General features: G+C 39.1%; 3 protein-coding genes across 3 annotated transcripts in view; 1 reads left to right on the top strand and 2 right to left on the bottom strand.

Annotated features, from left to right (window-relative positions):
- Positions 1-1,689: 1,689 nt before the first annotated feature.
- On the bottom strand, positions 1,690-5,377 carry LOC107088075 (tryptophan--tRNA ligase, cytoplasmic-like). The gene is made up of 7 exons (XM_015380011.1): positions 5,218-5,377; positions 4,918-5,100; positions 4,705-4,805; positions 2,784-2,896; positions 2,520-2,693; positions 2,289-2,429; positions 1,690-2,193 (listed from the first exon to the last, which is right to left on the bottom strand). The coding sequence occupies exons 1-7, from the start codon at positions 5,358-5,360 to the stop codon at positions 2,035-2,037; spliced, it is 1,014 nt and encodes a 337-aa protein (XP_015235497.1). The 5' UTR covers positions 5,361-5,377; the 3' UTR covers positions 1,690-2,034.
- A 423-nt stretch (positions 5,378-5,800) lies between these two features.
- On the bottom strand, positions 5,801-13,655 carry LOC107088074 (tryptophan--tRNA ligase, cytoplasmic-like). Its single transcript, XM_015380010.1, has 11 exons — positions 13,505-13,655; positions 13,066-13,196; positions 12,170-12,386; positions 11,993-12,101; positions 9,329-9,448; positions 9,029-9,211; positions 8,816-8,916; positions 6,895-7,007; positions 6,631-6,804; positions 6,400-6,540; positions 5,801-6,304 (listed from the first exon to the last, which is right to left on the bottom strand). Exons 2-11 carry the CDS (start codon positions 13,177-13,179, stop codon positions 6,146-6,148), a joined length of 1,431 nt encoding a protein of 476 aa, XP_015235496.1. The 5' UTR covers positions 13,180-13,196; positions 13,505-13,655; the 3' UTR covers positions 5,801-6,145.
- Positions 13,656-13,875: 220 nt separating this feature from the next.
- wdr25 (WD repeat domain 25) overlaps positions 13,876-18,977 on the top strand; it is a 41,713-nt gene continuing 36,611 nt past the window's right edge. Inside the window, exon 1 of the mRNA XM_015379990.1 lies at positions 13,876-13,965. The gene's annotated coding sequence lies outside the window, so the exon portion shown is untranslated. The remainder of the gene's footprint in view (positions 13,966-18,977) is intronic.

Below are 18,977 nucleotides of genomic sequence, written 5' to 3'. Positions count from 1 at the left end.
GTTTATTTGGCCCGTCTATCACCAACATAGGCCAATCAGCTAACCAGTATTTTGGCCCCTTCCCAAAATTACTTCAACGGAAGGTTTCCAGATGGATATGCGGAGCAAATCCATCTGGCGGAGTCAGGTTACTAGACTCCAGTCATCTCATCGAGTCCAATCTGAACATTACTCGATGAATGGAGTCTGGTGTGCTATTGCTTGGTTGGAAAGAAAACGTGCAGCCACATGGCCCTTTCTGGAACCACTTTGATACCCCTGGTCTAAAACAAAAGGTTTAATAACTTAATTTTTGTCAAGCAACTTTTCAATCCTGAGGGGTTTCTGATGCCTTACTCCGAATTTCTGTCATCTTATCAGATTCTGGTAATTCCCCGAGAGTTGTCTATCGTTATAGCCAACTCCTGGGGTTATTGGACAGTATTCCTCATGGTGTGCTCATGCTATTCATGGATGGGGTCCATTCCCTTATTGAGAGGCCGGTTACACTTCCTTTATCAATTTTTGATTCTAGTGGGTAAAATCTGCTTTTTCCCCAGCTCGTCCACAAGTAAAAAAAAAAAAACTTTATTTCAGAAAGACATTGCTACTGTGCCTTATGTCATTCATTACTGGAATCAATTTGTACCTGAGACCAAGTGGACTTTCCATTCTAAATATCTTGTTACAAACAAAATTCAGGATGTGTGTTTTAAAATTCTACACAGGTGCTATCCAGCAAAGCAACCTCTACACAAAGACAGTGACTGCAGCTGCTCCTTTTGCCATAAGGACAAGGAAACTGTCGTCCACCTCTGTTTGAAATGCCCTTTCACTGTAGGGTATTGGAAAGACTTATTTCGCTATATATAAGATAATATTCATAGTGGCTTTTCTCTTAAATACCCTGATGTGTTTTTTGGTTTTTACAATCCATGTAGATATAAACAAGAATTCTATGTGATCTTTTTTTTTTTTATTGTTTTTGCAAAATTTCTTATTTATAAATGTTAATTTTCTGGTAAAAGGCTCCAATTTAAACTCTCTTAAATTTTCACAATACAAAGAATCAATACATTCCTCTTCAAACTCCAAAGCTTTAAGGACTCTTGATGCTATAAACCTTTTTAAGTGTTAGTTTTTTATTTTTATTTGCCCATTTATAATTTGGTTTTGATAACCCCTGGCATGAGGGTTTCTAACTTAAACAACTTAAAAAATAAAATAAAACTAGGAAGGCCTAAAAGCGTGAAACTAGAACACAATTACTTCAAGTTCAGAGTAGAATGGATCACACTAGAGCTACTTCAATTCTCTGCAAGAGGCAAAAACTGACACAAGNGCGTGAAACTAGAACACAATTACTTCAAGTTCAGAGTAGAATGGATCACACTAGAGCTACTTCAATTCTCTGCAAGAGGCAAAAACTGACACAAGTGAGTGGTACAACAGGGCAATCAACCCAAACACACATAAAAAAAAATAGGCTTCAAATGATAAAGTAGGTTAGTGCTGAGCTCTTGGAAAAGCCCTAACCTTAAACTTGAAATATGTAGAGATTTTACCCACCAAATTATAGAAATACAACTATTTCATCAATGAATTTCAGCTGCACTGTATGTCGAATTTTTTAGTTTTTCAATGCATTTCAATTTTTTGCTGAAAAGCTCAAAACTTCATTGTTCCGTTTCTGAAAAATGCCCCGCCTAAAACTGTTCTGATATGAATGTGTGATTATAACACCTCTCATTTTTACAATCATATAAAAACAAGACTACAACATCTCTTGGTAAAAGGAATTTTTCCACAGAAGACCTCCGAAGCAGATGACTTTTCTTTTGTTCGTCTTTAAGCAGCTTTTAGATTACATGCCTCTTACTTTGAGAGTAGAGAGCTCCAGATGAGGAACACAAACGTGCATTTGATTCCACATGAACATTGCCATGCTTATTTTGGAGAAGAACACAATCCTTCCAATGTTTCCACCCATTACAGATTACTTTAAATGAAAAATAGTAGAGTACAATAAACATGGATCTGTGACGCTCCACCGAGCTACAAGTTAAAATTTAAAGGTCTGGGTGTCATAAATTGCTTCACTGTTTCGTCTGTGACTTGTTTGCGTCTCTCTTGATGCTGGGCAATCATTGGCTGCAGAGTCTCAATCAATTTTTTCTTCAGTTCGCCTGTTAGCAGCGCTCCACTGGTGTAGTCCTGGGAGAGACAATATCAAATGAGTGGGATTAGATGGAAGATGAGAAGAGTCGGATAACAGAAGGAAAACTCTGGGTGTTTGTCATCTTCCTCACCTGTCGGATTTTCTCCAGCTCTTCATCATCCTCAAGGAAGAAAGTCAAATACATGAATGAGACGTCTACATCTGCGTTCCCGCCGTACTTCCTGTGCTCTTCTACAGTGTCCTTCCCTCCGGAAAAAGCGTGTTTGTTAATCTGTCAGGAAGAAGAACAGGTGAGGGAAGTTTGCCAAAAATGAACACAGAGCACTTACTTTCCAAGAGGGGACCGATGCGGTTAAAGCACCTTGTTCTTGATCTGCTTCGGTGTGTCTGTCAGGAATATGGAGGAGTTGGCATCGCTGGCGCTCATTTTCGTCTGCGCCCCCTGCAGGGCAGGGAAGAAGGTGGAGTGCAGCAGTGCTGGCTTTGGATAACCGATCCTTGGAGCGACATCACGGGTCATCCTGAAATAGGGGTCCTGTAGGAGGGATAGGAAAGCAATTAGACAAGTTATTTGTATCATGGAAATATATTTGTGAGCGTTGCTGATACATGTCGGAATCCTGACCTGATCAATGGCACAAGGAATGAGACACTGTATGTCTTTTCTGCTTCCAAAGATATGAGGGAAGGAGTTACTGAAGGAGGGTGCGGCCTGGATGGCTGGAAAACTGATCTTCCCTGTATGGAGAAGAAAACATTACAATGTTCTTACTATTTTCGAGTGGAAGAAGAAAAATGTGGAAACGATTTATTTATATCCAACCCCACACTGAGTCTTTCATCTAGAGATTCTATTGCCAAAAGCATTTCCTCACCCATCATAATTACTGGAATTGGATGTTTCAATCGCTTCCATGGCCACAGGTTTATAAAATAAATCACCTAGGCATGCAGACTGTTACAGACTTGTGAAAGAATAGGGCTCTATCAGGAGCTCAGTGAAATCCAGCCTGTAGCTGTGACAGGATGCCACCCGTGCAGCAAATGCATCATCATTTCCTCCTAAACATTCAACCGTCAGCTGTATAAGAAAACGGAGGCATTTGGGAACGACAGCCACTCAGCCATGAAGTGGTAGACCAGGTAAACCGACGGGGCGGGGTCAGTGAATGCTGAAGGCGTGGTGTAAAGAGGTTGCCAACTTTCTGCAGGGTCAATTACTTAACACCTTCAAACACCATATGGCTTTCAGATTAGCTCTAGAACAGAGAGCTTTATGAAATGGCTTTCCATGTCCCAGCAGCTGCTTCCAAGCCGTACATCACCAGGTGTAATGCAAATTATTGAATGCAGAGAACTAAAGCACGCCGACACTGGACGGCAGAGCAGTAGAGACACTTTCTCTGGAGCGTCACTCTTCTTCATCTAGAAATCTGATAGACGAGTCTGGGTTTGTCGGTTGCCAGGAGAACGGGTCCTTATCTGACTGCTTTGTGCCAAGGGTGAAGTTGGTTGGAGGAGGGATTTATGTGTGGAATTGGCCTCTGAGTTCCAGTGAAGGGATCTCTGAATGCTACAGCATACCAAGATTTTTTTTGAACAATTCGATGTTCCCAACAATGTAGGAACGGCTTGGAGCTGGGCTGTTCCTCTTCCAACATGACTGCACCAGAGCACAAAGCAAGGCCCATAAAGACAGAGTCTGGCATGGATCACCTTCACTGGCCTGTACAGACTGCTGACCTTAACCCCACAGAACACTTTAAGGATGAATGAGAGTGGAGACTGAACGCTAGAACCTCTCATCCTACACCAGTGTATGACCTCATAAGTGGCCTTCAGAGGGAATGGTAAAAAATGTCCATAAACAATCCTAAACCTTATAGACAGCCTTCCCAGAAGAGTTGAAGCTGTTCTGGCTGCAAAGGTTGGACAGACGTCATATTGAACCCCTATAGATTAGGAATGGGATGTCACTGAAACTCATATGTGAGCAAAAGCAATACCTTTGGCAATATATTCATACATTTTTCTAATGACCACAGTACAGTATTTAAACACATAAATCATCTTTCTTAAACTGTATTGAAAATCCAGATGCTGTGATTATTTAGTTTCCTATTAAAGTGATTAGATTAATAAATATTTACAGCAGCCTTGCTACAGGTGTTTAACAAAAATAGAATCAAATACATTTTTATCAGCTCATAGCTCGCCTTTGTCGCCGAGCAAAGACTCTGTAAATGCTTGCATTGATTATAATTGTTTTGTATTAGTAGCTTGGTGGACCATATGTCAATTACTGTAGAGGTGATCTACAAAAACAATGTTAAGAGGAGCAAACTAGCTTGATTCGGCCAAATCAAAAAGAGCAGCTTGTTTGTTGTACTGGCCGTTTGAGAGCAGCTGTGGACAGCTGGAGACAGGAACCAGCACCCCTTGTGACCCCGCTTGGGATAAGCATGACAGAAGATGGATGGAAAACCTGAAGCTCTTGTTTTTTTTCCCCTCAGCTGTCCCCAATTTTTGTGTTTTCAGTTCCTTACCGATGCAATCGCTGTCCGTAAAGCCAAAGATTCCTTTGACCTGGTTAAATGTCACATGCTTCTGGATCTTCACCACATTTCGGTAGAATTCAGGGCAGGCACTGTGGAACGGAAAGTAAAAGAAAAAACACTGAAAAACAAACAACGCAACAAGTCGCTCTGCTCTGTTGACAGTTTTCTCTTTTCAACCTAAAGCCTCCTGTCTTGTTTTACCCCATGTAGTCCAGGTCAGAGAAGATAAATGTCTTGTTAAGGTCAAAGCCACAGGCTATAATATCCTTGGCGTTCTCTATTGCAAAGCGGTGGCATTCTTCAACAGTCAGGTCCTTCCACAGGTACTTCTCGTCGTCCGTCAGCTGGATCACCAGGGGGATGTCAAAAACGTCCTGAAGCCATCTGCACTCAAAGGAAAATATTCACTTCTAACTTTGAAGGAATGTTCTTCATTCAAGATCACAGTCGTATAAAATTCAAACTTCTGTGTAATTAAACAGAAATTACGCTTAAACTCACTTAGTGAAGATAAACGGGATGAGGTGACCGACATGCATGGCCTCTGAGGACGGGCCTCTGCCGGTGTACAGGTAGAAAGACTTGTGCTTCTCATATGCATCAAGTACCTGATGCATATCTCTGCAGAGCAAAGGGGAAAACATTCAGTTTATTCCTCCACTGCTCTAACTTAGCCTACAAGCTGANAAATAAAATAAAACTAGGAAGGCCTAAAAGCGTGAAACTAGAACACAATTACTTCAAGTTCAGAGTAGAATGGATCACACTAGAGCTACTTCAATTCTCTGCAAGAGGCAAAAACTGACACAAGTGAGTGGTACAACAGGGCAATCAACCCAAACACACATAAAAAAAAATAGGCTTCAAATGATAAAGTAGGTTAGTGCTGAGCTCTTGGAAAAGCCCTAACCTTAAACTTGAAATATGTAGAGATTTTACCCACCAAATTATAGAAATACAACTATTTCATCAATGAATTTCAGCTGCACTGTATGTCGAATTTTTTAGTTTTTCAATGCATTTCAATTTTTTGCTGAAAAGCTCAAAACTTCATTGTTCCGTTTCTGAAAAATGCCCCGCCTAAAACTGTTCTGATATGAATGTGTGATTATAACACCTCTCATTTTTACAATCATATAAAAACAAGACTACAACATCTCTTGGTAAAAGGAATTTTTCCACAGAAGACCTCCGAAGCAGATGACTTTTCTTTTGTTCGTCTTTAAGCAGCTTTTAGATTACATGCCTCTTACTTTGAGAGTAGAGAGCTCCAGATGAGGAACACAAACGTGCATTTGATTCCACATGAACATTGCCATGCTTATTTTGGAGAAGAACACAATCCTTCCAATGTTTCCACCCATTACAGATTACTTTAAATGAAAAATAGTAGAGTACAATAAACATGGATCTGTGACGCTCCACCGAGCTACAAGTTAAAATTTAAAGGTCTGGGTGTCATAAATTGCTTCACTGTTTCGTCTGTGACTTGTTTGCGTCTCTCTTGATGCTGGGCAATCATTGGCTGCAGAGTCTCAATCAATTTTTTCTTCAGTTCGCCTGTTAGCAGCGCTCCACTGGTGTAGTCCTGGGAGAGACAATATCAAATGAGTGGGATTAGATGGAAGATGAGAAGAGTCGGATAACAGAAGGAAAACTCTGGGTGTTTGTCATCTTCCTCACCTGTCGGATTTTCTCCAGCTCTTCATCATCCTCAAGGAAGAAAGTCAAATACATGAATGAGACGTCTACATCTGCGTTCCCGCCGTACTTCCTGTGCTCTTCTACAGTGTCCTTCCCTCCGGAAAAAGCGTGTTTGTTAATCTGTCAGGAAGAAGAACAGGTGAGGGAAGTTTGCCAAAAATGAACACAGAGCACTTACTTTCCAAGAGGGGACCGATGCGGTTAAAGCACCTTGTTCTTGATCTGCTTCGGTGTGTCTGTCAGGAATATGGAGGAGTTGGCATCGCTGGCGCTCATTTTCGTCTGCGCCCCCTGCAGGGCAGGGAAGAAGGTGGAGTGCAGCAGTGCTGGCTTTGGATAACCGATCCTTGGAGCGACATCACGGGTCATCCTGAAATAGGGGTCCTGTAGGAGGGATAGGAAAGCAATTAGACAAGTTATTTGTATCATGGAAATATATTTGTGAGCGTTGCTGATACATGTCGGAATCCTGACCTGATCAATGGCACAAGGAATGAGACACTGTATGTCTTTTCTGCTTCCAAAGATATGAGGGAAGGAGTTACTGAAGGAGGGTGCGGCCTGGATGGCTGGAAAACTGATCTTCCCTGTATGGAGAAGAAAACATTACAATGTTCTTACTATTTTCGAGTGGAAGAAGAAAAATGTGGAAACGATTTATTTATATCCAACCCCACACTGAGTCTTTCATCTAGAGATTCTATTGCCAAAAGCATTTCCTCACCCATCATAATTACTGGAATTGGATGTTTCAATCGCTTCCATGGCCACAGGTTTATAAAATAAATCACCTAGGCATGCAGACTGTTACAGACTTGTGAAAGAATAGGGCTCTATCAGGAGCTCAGTGAAATCCAGCCTGTAGCTGTGACAGGATGCCACCCGTGCAGCAAATGCATCATCATTTCCTCCTAAACATTCAACCGTCAGCTGTATAAGAAAACGGAGGCATTTGGGAACGACAGCCACTCAGCCATGAAGTGGTAGACCAGGTAAACCGACGGGGCGGGGTCAGTGAATGCTGAAGGCGTGGTGTAAAGAGGTTGCCAACTTTCTGCAGGGTCAATTACTTAACACCTTCAAACACCATATGGCTTTCAGATTAGCTCTAGAACAGAGAGCTTTATGAAATGGCTTTCCATGTCCCAGCAGCTGCTTCCAAGCCGTACATCACCAGGTGTAATGCAAATTATTGAATGCAGAGAACTAAAGCACGCCGACACTGGACGGCAGAGCAGTAGAGACACTTTCTCTGGAGCGTCACTCTTCTTCATCTAGAAATCTGATAGACGAGTCTGGGTTTGTCGGTTGCCAGGAGAACGGGTCCTTATCTGACTGCTTTGTGCCAAGGGTGAAGTTGGTTGGAGGAGGGATTTATGTGTGGAATTGGCCTCTGAGTTCCAGTGAAGGGATCTCTGAATGCTACAGCATACCAAGATTTTTTTTGAACAATTCGATGTTCCCAACAATGTAGGAACGGCTTGGAGCTGGGCTGTTCCTCTTCCAACATGACTGCACCAGAGCACAAAGCAAGGCCCATAAAGACAGAGTCTGGCATGGATCACCTTCACTGGCCTGTACAGACTGCTGACCTTAACCCCACAGAACACTTTAAGGATGAATGAGAGTGGAGACTGAACGCTAGAACCTCTCATCCTACACCAGTGTATGACCTCATAAGTGGCCTTCAGAGGGAATGGTAAAAAATGTCCATAAACAATCCTAAACCTTATAGACAGCCTTCCCAGAAGAGTTGAAGCTGTTCTGGCTGCAAAGGTTGGACAGACGTCATATTGAACCCCTATAGATTAGGAATGGGATGTCACTGAAACTCATATGTGAGCAAAAGCAATACCTTTGGCAATATATTCATACATTTTTCTAATGACCACAGTACAGTATTTAAACACATAAATCATCTTTCTTAAACTGTATTGAAAATCCAGATGCTGTGATTATTTAGTTTCCTATTAAAGTGATTAGATTAATAAATATTTACAGCAGCCTTGCTACAGGTGTTTAACAAAAATAGAATCAAATACATTTTTATCAGCTCATAGCTCGCCTTTGTCGCCGAGCAAAGACTCTGTAAATGCTTGCATTGATTATAATTGTTTTGTATTAGTAGCTTGGTGGACCATATGTCAATTACTGTAGAGGTGATCTACAAAAACAATGTTAAGAGGAGCAAACTAGCTTGATTCGGCCAAATCAAAAAGAGCAGCTTGTTTGTTGTACTGGCCGTTTGAGAGCAGCTGTGGACAGCTGGAGACAGGAACCAGCACCCCTTGTGACCCCGCTTGGGATAAGCATGACAGAAGATGGATGGAAAACCTGAAGCTCTTGTTTTTTTTCCCCTCAGCTGTCCCCAATTTTTGTGTTTTCAGTTCCTTACCGATGCAATCGCTGTCCGTAAAGCCAAAGATTCCTTTGACCTGGTTAAATGTCACATGCTTCTGGATCTTCACCACATTTCGGTAGAATTCAGGGCAGGCACTGTGGAACGGAAAGTAAAAGAAAAAACACTGAAAAACAAACAACGCAACAAGTCGCTCTGCTCTGTTGACAGTTTTCTCTTTTCAACCTAAAGCCTCCTGTCTTGTTTTACCCCATGTAGTCCAGGTCAGAGAAGATAAATGTCTTGTTAAGGTCAAAGCCACAGGCTATAATATCCTTGGCGTTCTCTATTGCAAAGCGGTGGCATTCTTCAACAGTCAGGTCCTTCCACAGGTACTTCTCGTCGTCCGTCAGCTGGATCACCAGGGGGATGTCAAAAACGTCCTGAAGCCATCTGCACTCAAAGGAAAATATTCACTTCTAACTTTGAAGGAATGTTCTTCATTCAAGATCACAGTCGTATAAAATTCAAACTTCTGTGTAATTAAACAGAAATTACGCTTAAACTCACTTAGTGAAGATAAACGGGATGAGGTGACCGACATGCATGGCCTCTGAGGACGGGCCTCTGCCGGTGTACAGGTAGAAAGACTTGTGCTTCTCATATGCATCAAGTACCTGATGCATATCTCTGCAGAGCAAAGGGGAAAACATTCAGTTTATTCCTCCACTGCTCTAACTTAGCCTACAAGCTGAATTCATTTTTGCAGAACAGATCTGATGGCAGTAGTCCCACATTAATAATGTGTGGAACTAACACAGAGTTCTACACATTATCAGTCTGCTGGTATAAGCTACCATCAAATTATTTTGCTCTTAAATGAATTTATCAATAAATCAAAGTCTTAAACTATTACATTTTGCAAAGAGGAAAAGAGGCAGGTATATGTATTTACTGGGATTGAGAGATTAATGATGATTTAGTAATTTATTAATCATTAGCTGGAGTATAGAGACTCAAAGAAATCCATTTAGCTGAAAGAGCTAGCCACTTTAAATATATATATATATTTTGCATTTAAGATGAAAAATTGTTTGTGGAGATGTTCTATCTGGAACTCCCTAATTGGCAGCTTTAGCTTTGCTTGGTTTGATTCTCATGTCAAATCTTCTTTAAGGGACCGTTTGTTATTGAATTTTAATCAAGTAATCTAAAAAAGCATCAAAAGATTAATCTATTAGCAAAATAATTGCTAGTTGCAGCTTTAGTGTTTACCTTTATTTGTTATCAGGGTTTGAAGCAGGATTGTTTATTAGTATAGCAGTGGGGGGCCTATTTATTTATTTTGATTATTATTATTCTATTTCCTACACTCATATTGTCTTTTTTTTTTGTAATTAAGCCCACTCCTATTTTGTTAGATCTTTCATCCATGTCCGGAGGTGACGTTCATAACTCTCCTTAATATGCAAACGATTAGACTGACCCAGTGACAAAGCTGTGATTCACCACAGCCACGGCATGCACCGGTGCAGCAGTGATGCTGCATTTTATTGGCCAGAAACAAACAATATGAAAAACACTGTGACCCTCAACCGGTTCAGCCTGACAGACCAGATGTTTGGTCTGGATACTCCACCCCGTCCTTCAGTGGTTGCCCTTTTGTTCATGTCTTTACAAGCTTAAGGTGAGCATGAGGTGACGGATGTCATGTTTTGTAGCACTTCTCTCGTGCAAATTTTTAAATAATGAAGTAAGAATGCTTAAAAACTACATTTCTAAGGCTGTTGAGCAACATTTTTATGATTTCAATGAAATTCTGTTAGAACAAAACAAGTGCTTGTGCTGAAATGTGGCCAACAGAACGCTTTGGGAGGGAGCCCATAATTCAGTCAAAGGGCCATCAGGCAAAAAATATAAATAAATAAAACAGGCCCATCGGCCTAAATTTCTGGACGGGTGAGAAATTTCAGAGTGGTGACACATTAGTCTGAAATGCGTTGAAGAAAACCCTGACAATATTTCATTATATAAAATCTAGTTTAACCAAATGCCTGCAAAAGTGACAAAAAGTAAGGGAGTTTGCTTGTGTTTAATCAGCTGAAAGGTGAAGGTCTTACATGTTTATGAGGTGGTGCATCAAAACTAACAAACTGACCCAGAGGAGGAACAATCAGAGAAACAGAAAAGGGGATTTTAGGGATTATTGAGGGGCTGTTCAGATGTTAATAGGACTACAGCAATTAGTCATGCGGACCACCATGCTGCCCCTTTATGGATCTCTTTGACATAAAGCCAAAGAGAGCCATTGTTAATGAAAAGCTCTATATAGTCCTGATTTAGTTTCTTACAAAGTAAAAGGCACATAAATGTCACCTGAGGTCAAAATTATAATTTTTTTGTCCTTATACAAAATGCTATACTTGTTATAGATCTACCAAGTACCTCACACTGAACATACCCTCCACATATTGAGACGTGGTGGTGGCAGTGTCATGCTGATAGCTGATGTGGAGAGGCTTATCAGAGTTGATGGGAAGATTAGTGGAGCTGAATACTGAAAGGAAATCTGTTGCAAATGATTTGAGACTGCAGTGGAGATTCATCTTCTATCATTACAACCAAATTAAGGCATGTTCTTGTTCTAGAATGGCGCAGAGAAGTCCAGATCTAAACGATATAAAGAATCTGATACTTGAAATGTTCTTTATCCACCCTGATCTAAATATTTTGCAAGAAAGAAGAGGGAAATATTCTCTAGATTAACCAGGTTGATAGAGACACACCCTTAATGACTTGCAGCTGTGATAGACGGTCGTTATACAAAGTATCATCACAGAGGTGTTGAATTCAAATGTGGATCACATCTCTTCACATTTTAATTTTAAAAGCATGCAAATAACCCATGTGCTGATTTCCTAACTCTTCACAGCTATGCACTACTTTAAGATGCTCCGTCACATCTAATTTACATAGCTATGTTTGAAGTATTTGGGTAAAAAAATACTTAAAATGTGAAAATCTTGTTTCTTTGTTGATTTAATGAGACTGTGGAAAATAAAACAGATTGATATCTCTACTGGATGCTTTTAAGCAATAATTAACTAGAAGATGGTATAAAGCTGAACACTAAGTTTGAATTTTTGGACAATAAAAACATAAACAGCTATTATGATTAATCTAACTGCTCAGAACTTATTCATTGATGATGAGTGAGAGCGGAAGACCAGAAACCTGTGTGAGAAGAAAACCCCTCTTCTTAGGAAGCGATGGGGCTTCTGTCCACAAACTTTTTCTATTCTATCCACCAGCTCCTTGTCGATCTTGCTGCTCCCAAACCTCACTAAAAAGAGAAAATATTATTAATCCATCCACCATGATGTACTACTTCTCCAAAAACAAGACTCCTACCTATTAATTTGTCATAATCAACTCCCTTGGCATTTGTGGTTGAAACGTTCCAAGGGTCGACTGTGTCCTCTTCACTGGCGCCATCTGCTGCGGGCCCATTGTTCGCCGCAGCCATGTCTTCTGATGGTGGGCATCCTGCTTTGTAGTCCTGACCCGTCATCTTTTTGTAGTCCATTTTCAGCATCAGCAGCTGCTGGACGGCGGCATCAATTTCAACCTGAAGGAGCAAACACAGCGATTAAAACAATTCATTGGAGAAAACAAACAAAAGGAAACAATAAACAGAATGAAAAGATCCATACAGAAAAAGTGATTCTAAAAGAAATGATCAGAGAAAAGAAAAGACTGAGATAAGCAGCTGAAATGATTTATTTACACAGATTTTTTTTATTTTTAAAAAGAAGACAACCCAAAAAAAGTTTTTATTTCAAGGCAGAAAACCACATCAGTTTTTTTAAATACAGTATTCTTCTAAAAATTCACGACTTGGTCATGAAACAAGGTATTGCACACATATACAGATGCTTTGCTAACCCAGGTTAGGTTTTTGTGTTTTGTATTATTTTATTTTTAATGAGCTAGGGGTGTGCAATGATTTTCAATGTGCAAATTTACAAAGAGGCATTTAATTTGAAAATAAAAAATATTTTTTTGTTTTGGGGGTTACAACTTTTCTCAGGTTTCAGTATTAATTGCGATTAACTAAATCGCTCCCTGGTTTCCTTTTTAGAAAAAAGCTGAAACTGTCCTTCTGTTTTACCAGAATAAACAATGTTGGCATCCACTGAAAGTTCTCTGTAGTTCCCTTTGTTTTGATATACAACTCTTTCGGAAATTTAGCTAACATACCTAAGGCTAGTTTAGGAAATCTGAATTTAATCTACCAAATTACTCACTTTCTCAGCTTTGGCTGATTTCAATGATCTGACTTTATCCCCCTGTGCACCGAGTCTCTCATACAGCTCCATTGGAGTGCTGGCTCCTTCTCCGTCTCCTTGGCAGTCTGTCATCTCTCCCGTCTGTCCCCCTGACACAATGATAGAAAGGACTTAAATAAAACAGTCACGCCAGAGAAGGTTCTATGTGTCTTTAAAAATTAGATCTAACTAATTTAAATCTCTAACTTCCTTATATTCCCTCCTCCTGCTGCATAGAAGTCTCCCATATGTGACCAGTCTGTGGAGCTAGCTTGGTAAACCTGGCTAATGGCTACTGATGTTCCCGATTAAATTAAATACATCAACAGCAAAGTGTTTCCTTAGCAACACAATTACTGAGCTAAAGGCGGATAATAATAAAAGGATGCCCGTTTATTTTCTCTCCTTTCTTTCATACCGTTATGCTGACAGCTCCCTCATTCAACTTGCATCAGCCTGTAGAGAACCGGTGTCCGTCACTAGCTCTTCCCCATCCACACAAACCTATCTTAAAAGGTTCCGCATATTCACACTAGTCACACACGCATATTCACACAACGCCAAGAAACTTCGTTTGAATCTCTTTAAATTTTCAATTTTAACAAATTCGATATTAAATATACGCCAATCATAAATAATGACATTTTTGAACAAATTTAAATCGGATCAGTAAGATGTCTCGTCAACTTCTGGTTCCTATACCTTTATTTTCAAAATAAGAGCTTTTCAACGGAAAACACATTACGTTCACCATACAAGACGAAACTATGCTTTTATTTTGAAACACTACTCTCACTAAAATGATTTTGCGGGATGTTAAAACAAAAACAAACCACGTTAACGCCGAAGAAGTGAATCGAGGACTTTTCCAAACTACAGGTAGAACAACAAAGTTCCAAATTATTGATTCACATAATTTGTTTTATAATTAAATCGTTAAATTAAGAAGAGCTGTCATCGTCAGCTAATCTGCTAGCTGTGGTCGAACTGCAGATTCGTTGAGACATTAGCAGATATAACTGTAAACATGTAAACTGTAAACATCATGTTTTATCGTCATAAAGCAGGAGAATGAAGGAACCAAACTGGGGCTGCCTAATAAACTTGTACGATGTGAACTAATAACAGCTGCTCTCAGCAAAATGCAGTTACACTAAAATCAACACTCAGTGCCTTGGAAAGGTATTTATAAAACAATATATATCTTACTATCCCTTTGCAGCTACATATTTAAATGCATTTAACAGGGATTTTATGAGACAGACACGGAAGAGGATAAGGGCCACTGAAAACATTTAAAAAGTTAACTGATTTTAAAATTTTATTTCCGTATAATATGACAAAAATTTCAGAATTCTGAGTCTAATCTTAGAATTCTTACTGTTTTCCGACAGCTAACAAACATGTTAGCATTAAGACGTAGCCATGTCTGTTTTAGAGACTACCTATCTTGTTTTAATCACCTTCCTCTCTTCCATTAATGATATAGCATCACCGGGGACCCCTTGGGCACGTACAAAGTTGCCTAATTCCATCATTTTCGACCAATGTGTTACTGGCCCCCTCAAACAACTCACATATTTGCCATTGGATCTAAGTGCTCCCACATATGGTGCCCATCTACATTAAGATCCAAAATTCTGAGTTAGAATTTTGAGAAAAAAAGTCAGAATTCTGAGAAAAAAGTCAGAATTCTGAAGGAAAAAAAAGAGTCAGGATTCTGAGATTAAAGTCAGAATTTTGAGATTAAATTCAGAATTCTGAGAAAAAAAGTGAAGATTCTGAGATTAAAGTCAGAATTCTGAGATTAAAGTCAGAATTGTGTAAAAACTGTAAAAAAAAATCAGCTTAACAGGCTTTAGAATTAGATATTATTAACTTAATTATTCCTTTAAGCAAAAGTGAAGATAAATCTATAATTCAGAATAAAATCTGTAAGGTTTTGCAGGAACATTGGGATTATCATGACACTGGTAGAGATCTATATAAAATTCAAAAGACTGTGGGGGGTCATAGTTGTACAAATGGAAGGTGGAAAGAAGAGGTAGTCATATCTCGCCTTAGAACTGGTCATACTGGACTTAATAGTTCTCTTTTAAAAACAGGAAAACATGACACAGGGACTTGTAATTACTGCAATCAGATGGAAACAGTGGAACATGTATTATTCGAATGTAAATATTCACAATAACGTCAGAATTTAAAGTCAACACTACATACTGTAGAGAAAAAATTGGATTTTCAATGATAAACGTTTTAGGGAGTAAATCTAATTCTGCTAGAAATCAGTCAATTCGATTTTTAAAAAACACTGGATTATTTAATCGTATTTAAAGTAAGAATATAAGTGTGTGTATGGATGTGCATATACACACATATTCATTTATATGTGAGTTTGTATAGATATTGATAGATAGATAATATGCAGATTCGTGCATACCACTGAGGTATGAATTAATAACTTCCCTCTGACATCATTCATAACCACAATCCAGTGTGGTAGGTGGCGGTAAATGCACCTTAAGTTGGTTGCCTTCCACCAATAAAAAACATAAGAAGAAGAAGAAGATCCTCTGCAGCACCCGTAGTCATAGCTCCTACATTTTACCTTTGGCTCCATTAAAAGCATCAGTTTTTCGGCTTGAAAGAGACTTCAGGTTCAAGATCATATATCAAGTCTGGGATGAGCTCCAAGAACATCAGCAGTTAAAAAAATAAGAGCAGCAGCATAAAATCAAATTGTAAACTTACTCCACTGATTAGTTGCTCTGTTTTCAGAAGATGCTGAGGGCTCCCCATGTGGTCCTTAAGGGGCCCTTTGGTGCCATCAGGCACCACGTTGGTGACCCTTTAGCTTGATCCTGATGTACAATGGGATGTCCACAAAGCTGGAAACATGCTTTGGAAAATTATGTTTTTGTGAAAGATACTGGACCAAACTTGGTAATTTAATGTGAAATATACTGTGAAAAACACCAAAGAGTAGTCATGGATGAGTCTCCAAGCATTATAGTAACTCAAGACGCAACATAAAAGATTAAAAGGACAAAACAAGAAGCCTGTTAAGGAGGCGTCAGGTCAGACTCCACTCCTCCCTCCAACAGGCATTCTGCAGAGGGAGCTAAAGCTATGAATTTCCATTCAGCAGCAAGGAAACCCAAATGATTTAAAGATATTCTGGACGGAAAATGTGTAGAAATCCCTGCTGAAATGTGCGAAAACCTGGTGAACAGCAACAGAAACTGTGTTATTGTCATATTTGCTGATACATGTAACCCTAACAACTGATTTAAAATTTGTATGTGATATATTTATATACATTTTCTATTGCTGATTTTTTTCTTTACACAAAAAAAATGAATGAAACTACAATACATTTTAAAGGCTGTGCCTGATAAAAAATGATCAGACTGAAAAAAAACAACAAGAGATCAAATGTTTATTTCCTCTGAAATAAACATAAAATGAAACATGGTTTAAAATATTTTTTCTTAAAAGTAAAAATCTAAAGGCTTTGGCATGCATGCCCATCTTCCCCTTAAAATGTGTCCCAGCTTTCCTTATCTCTGCTGAACTAAGCCTTCCTTCCCTATAAATGCTGCCCTTCCTGTCTTGGTAGGTTTGCTGTTGGTCTATCCTCTTCTTTTCCTTTTTGGAGCGATCGACTGAGTGTATGACTGTATTCACACTGAGATTAAATTGTAAATATAGTTCTGTTTAACAAAACAGTTGCACTGAATTTGACTGAAGTATTAAATTAAGGGTTTAAAAATCCATTTGAATGTAACTTTTTTTATTACAGTGTTACATTCATATGCATTTTATACTTTACTTTTAAAGTATAGTGATACACTTTATTTCTAATGTGTGTCACTATACTTTCACTCAGGATTGTGCACTGTTTTATGTTTTTGTATTTAATACCCTAAGAAATTGCAGTACATTTGGAGAACAGGATGGCATGGAGGGCTGGGTTATATAGATTATTAGGGACTAGACATGGGTATTTTCGCCAAAGTCCTGAATCGATTCGATTTTGATTCATACAGTTCTAAATCGATTAATTTCGATTCGATCTGTTTTTACAATAATGAAAGTGGTTCAACTGTGTTTCAAAATACTCATGTATTTTGTTTTGTTCCTGTCATATTAAACAAAAAGTACAAACTTGTAAATCGGACAGTTTAAACTTGAGATGTGAACAAAACTGTCTCAAAAGTGCAAACTTGTTTGTGAAAAGAGAAAAAGTGAAGCCTCACTTGAGCAAGCAGACGTGACACAGCGGGGACACAGCAGACATGTATTTGCTGCATTATCTCCACTGTACAAACCATGTGTGCAGCGTTGTCTGTAACAACTACAGGGTGTTTGCTGGTCAGCCCCATTTGTTAATGTCTTCAGTTTTGTCTGCAGCTGTCTGGCTTGAAGTCATCTTGAGAGCATCTTTCCTGCTCATTTGAATGTGAACGTCACGCGCGTCACTTTAAAACGAATCGATCTCTTTTCCTAGACATCGATTTTGCAAAAATGTAAAGGAATTGATTCAAAATCAATTATATCGATTTCTTTTACCCAGCCCTATTAGGGACTGTCTTCAGTCTAGGAGAGTAAAACATGAAGGCCTCATTTTCATTTATTTATTTTTTAACTTTATTGATCCCACATTGAAGAAATTTACCTCTGAATTTAATCCATCCCCTTGGGGAACAGTGGGCTGCCATTGTGCGGCGCCCAGGAAGCAGCGGTGGGTTGAGGGTCTTTGCACAGGAACCCAGAGTTGAGGCTGTTGGCATCGAGCCGGGATCAGAACACAAGCACACAACTCTAACCCACTAGACCAGTGGTTCCCAAAGTGTGGGGCGTGGAAATTTTATTGTAATCCAAAGGGGGGCCCAGAAGCAAATCTTTGGGAACCACTGCACTAGACTATAACTATAGTTATCATTAGAGACACCAAAGTAATTTTTGTTAAAAGGTCTTAAATGCGTACTCTAACTTTACAAATTTCTACACTTGCAGCTCAGTCTTGTTGCATGCAAGACATTTATGATTAAATTAGGATGCCCTGATGGGTTAGTATAGTTTTTTCTTTGTTTTAATCTTTCTGATTGCTCTCCTTGTTGTTCAGCTTAATGTTTTCAGTGTTTAGCATAAGAAGACCATATAACCAGAGGTATGATATTTCAGATTTGATTTGTAAACAAGGAAGTATTTGACTCAGCGGATGAGTGAAAACCAAGAAAAGAAAGTCCAAGATGTGAAAATGTGCAAAGAAAAAGAAGGATAAAAGACAAGTTGTGCTTTGAATAGAGTATAAACAGCAGAGCTCACTGAAACCAGAGCTAAAGCCACTGAAGCTGCCAGACTGACAGATGTGTGAGTGAGTACTATCAGCAGATGGCCACTGCGTACGCAATGCCTCTACAAACTTTATTTTCAGTAAGCTGCACCGATTTATCGCAGGCCTGATTTTCTTCCATTTTGTTTTTACTTAAACAAAGTTTTTATTATTTTAAAGGCAACGTTCGACTTGAAATAAAACGAAATTGAAACACTGAAGGTCTATTGCAAAATAATAAGGGCTGTTTAAAAAAAATGTATTGGTCGAATTTGGAATCAGCAATTCAGGCTTTTTAAAGATTGATGATCCGCTAGAAAGCTGCAGGCACAATGAACCCCTACTTTTCAGGATCAAAACGAAACCAGGTTTAACCACAAACAGGACGGATAAATGCTGTGTATCGCTTCAATTTAACATGAACAAATCATTTTTTGGTGTTATTTGTTTACTTTTTTATGCATAAGATGCTAGACCATACACCATCTGCTGTGAGCAGCCCCTTTATAGGGCAAGTTACCATTTTTAATCACTTTCATACCCCTTACAAATG

Source organism: Cyprinodon variegatus, unplaced genomic scaffold (genome assembly GCF_000732505.1).
Source record: "Cyprinodon variegatus isolate N-32 unplaced genomic scaffold, C_variegatus-1.0 Scaffold205, whole genome shotgun sequence".
Taxonomy (NCBI): domain Eukaryota; kingdom Metazoa; phylum Chordata; class Actinopteri; order Cyprinodontiformes; family Cyprinodontidae; genus Cyprinodon; species Cyprinodon variegatus.
The sequence above is the reverse complement of the archived record's forward strand: the minus strand, read 5'-3'. Positions and strand labels throughout refer to the sequence as shown.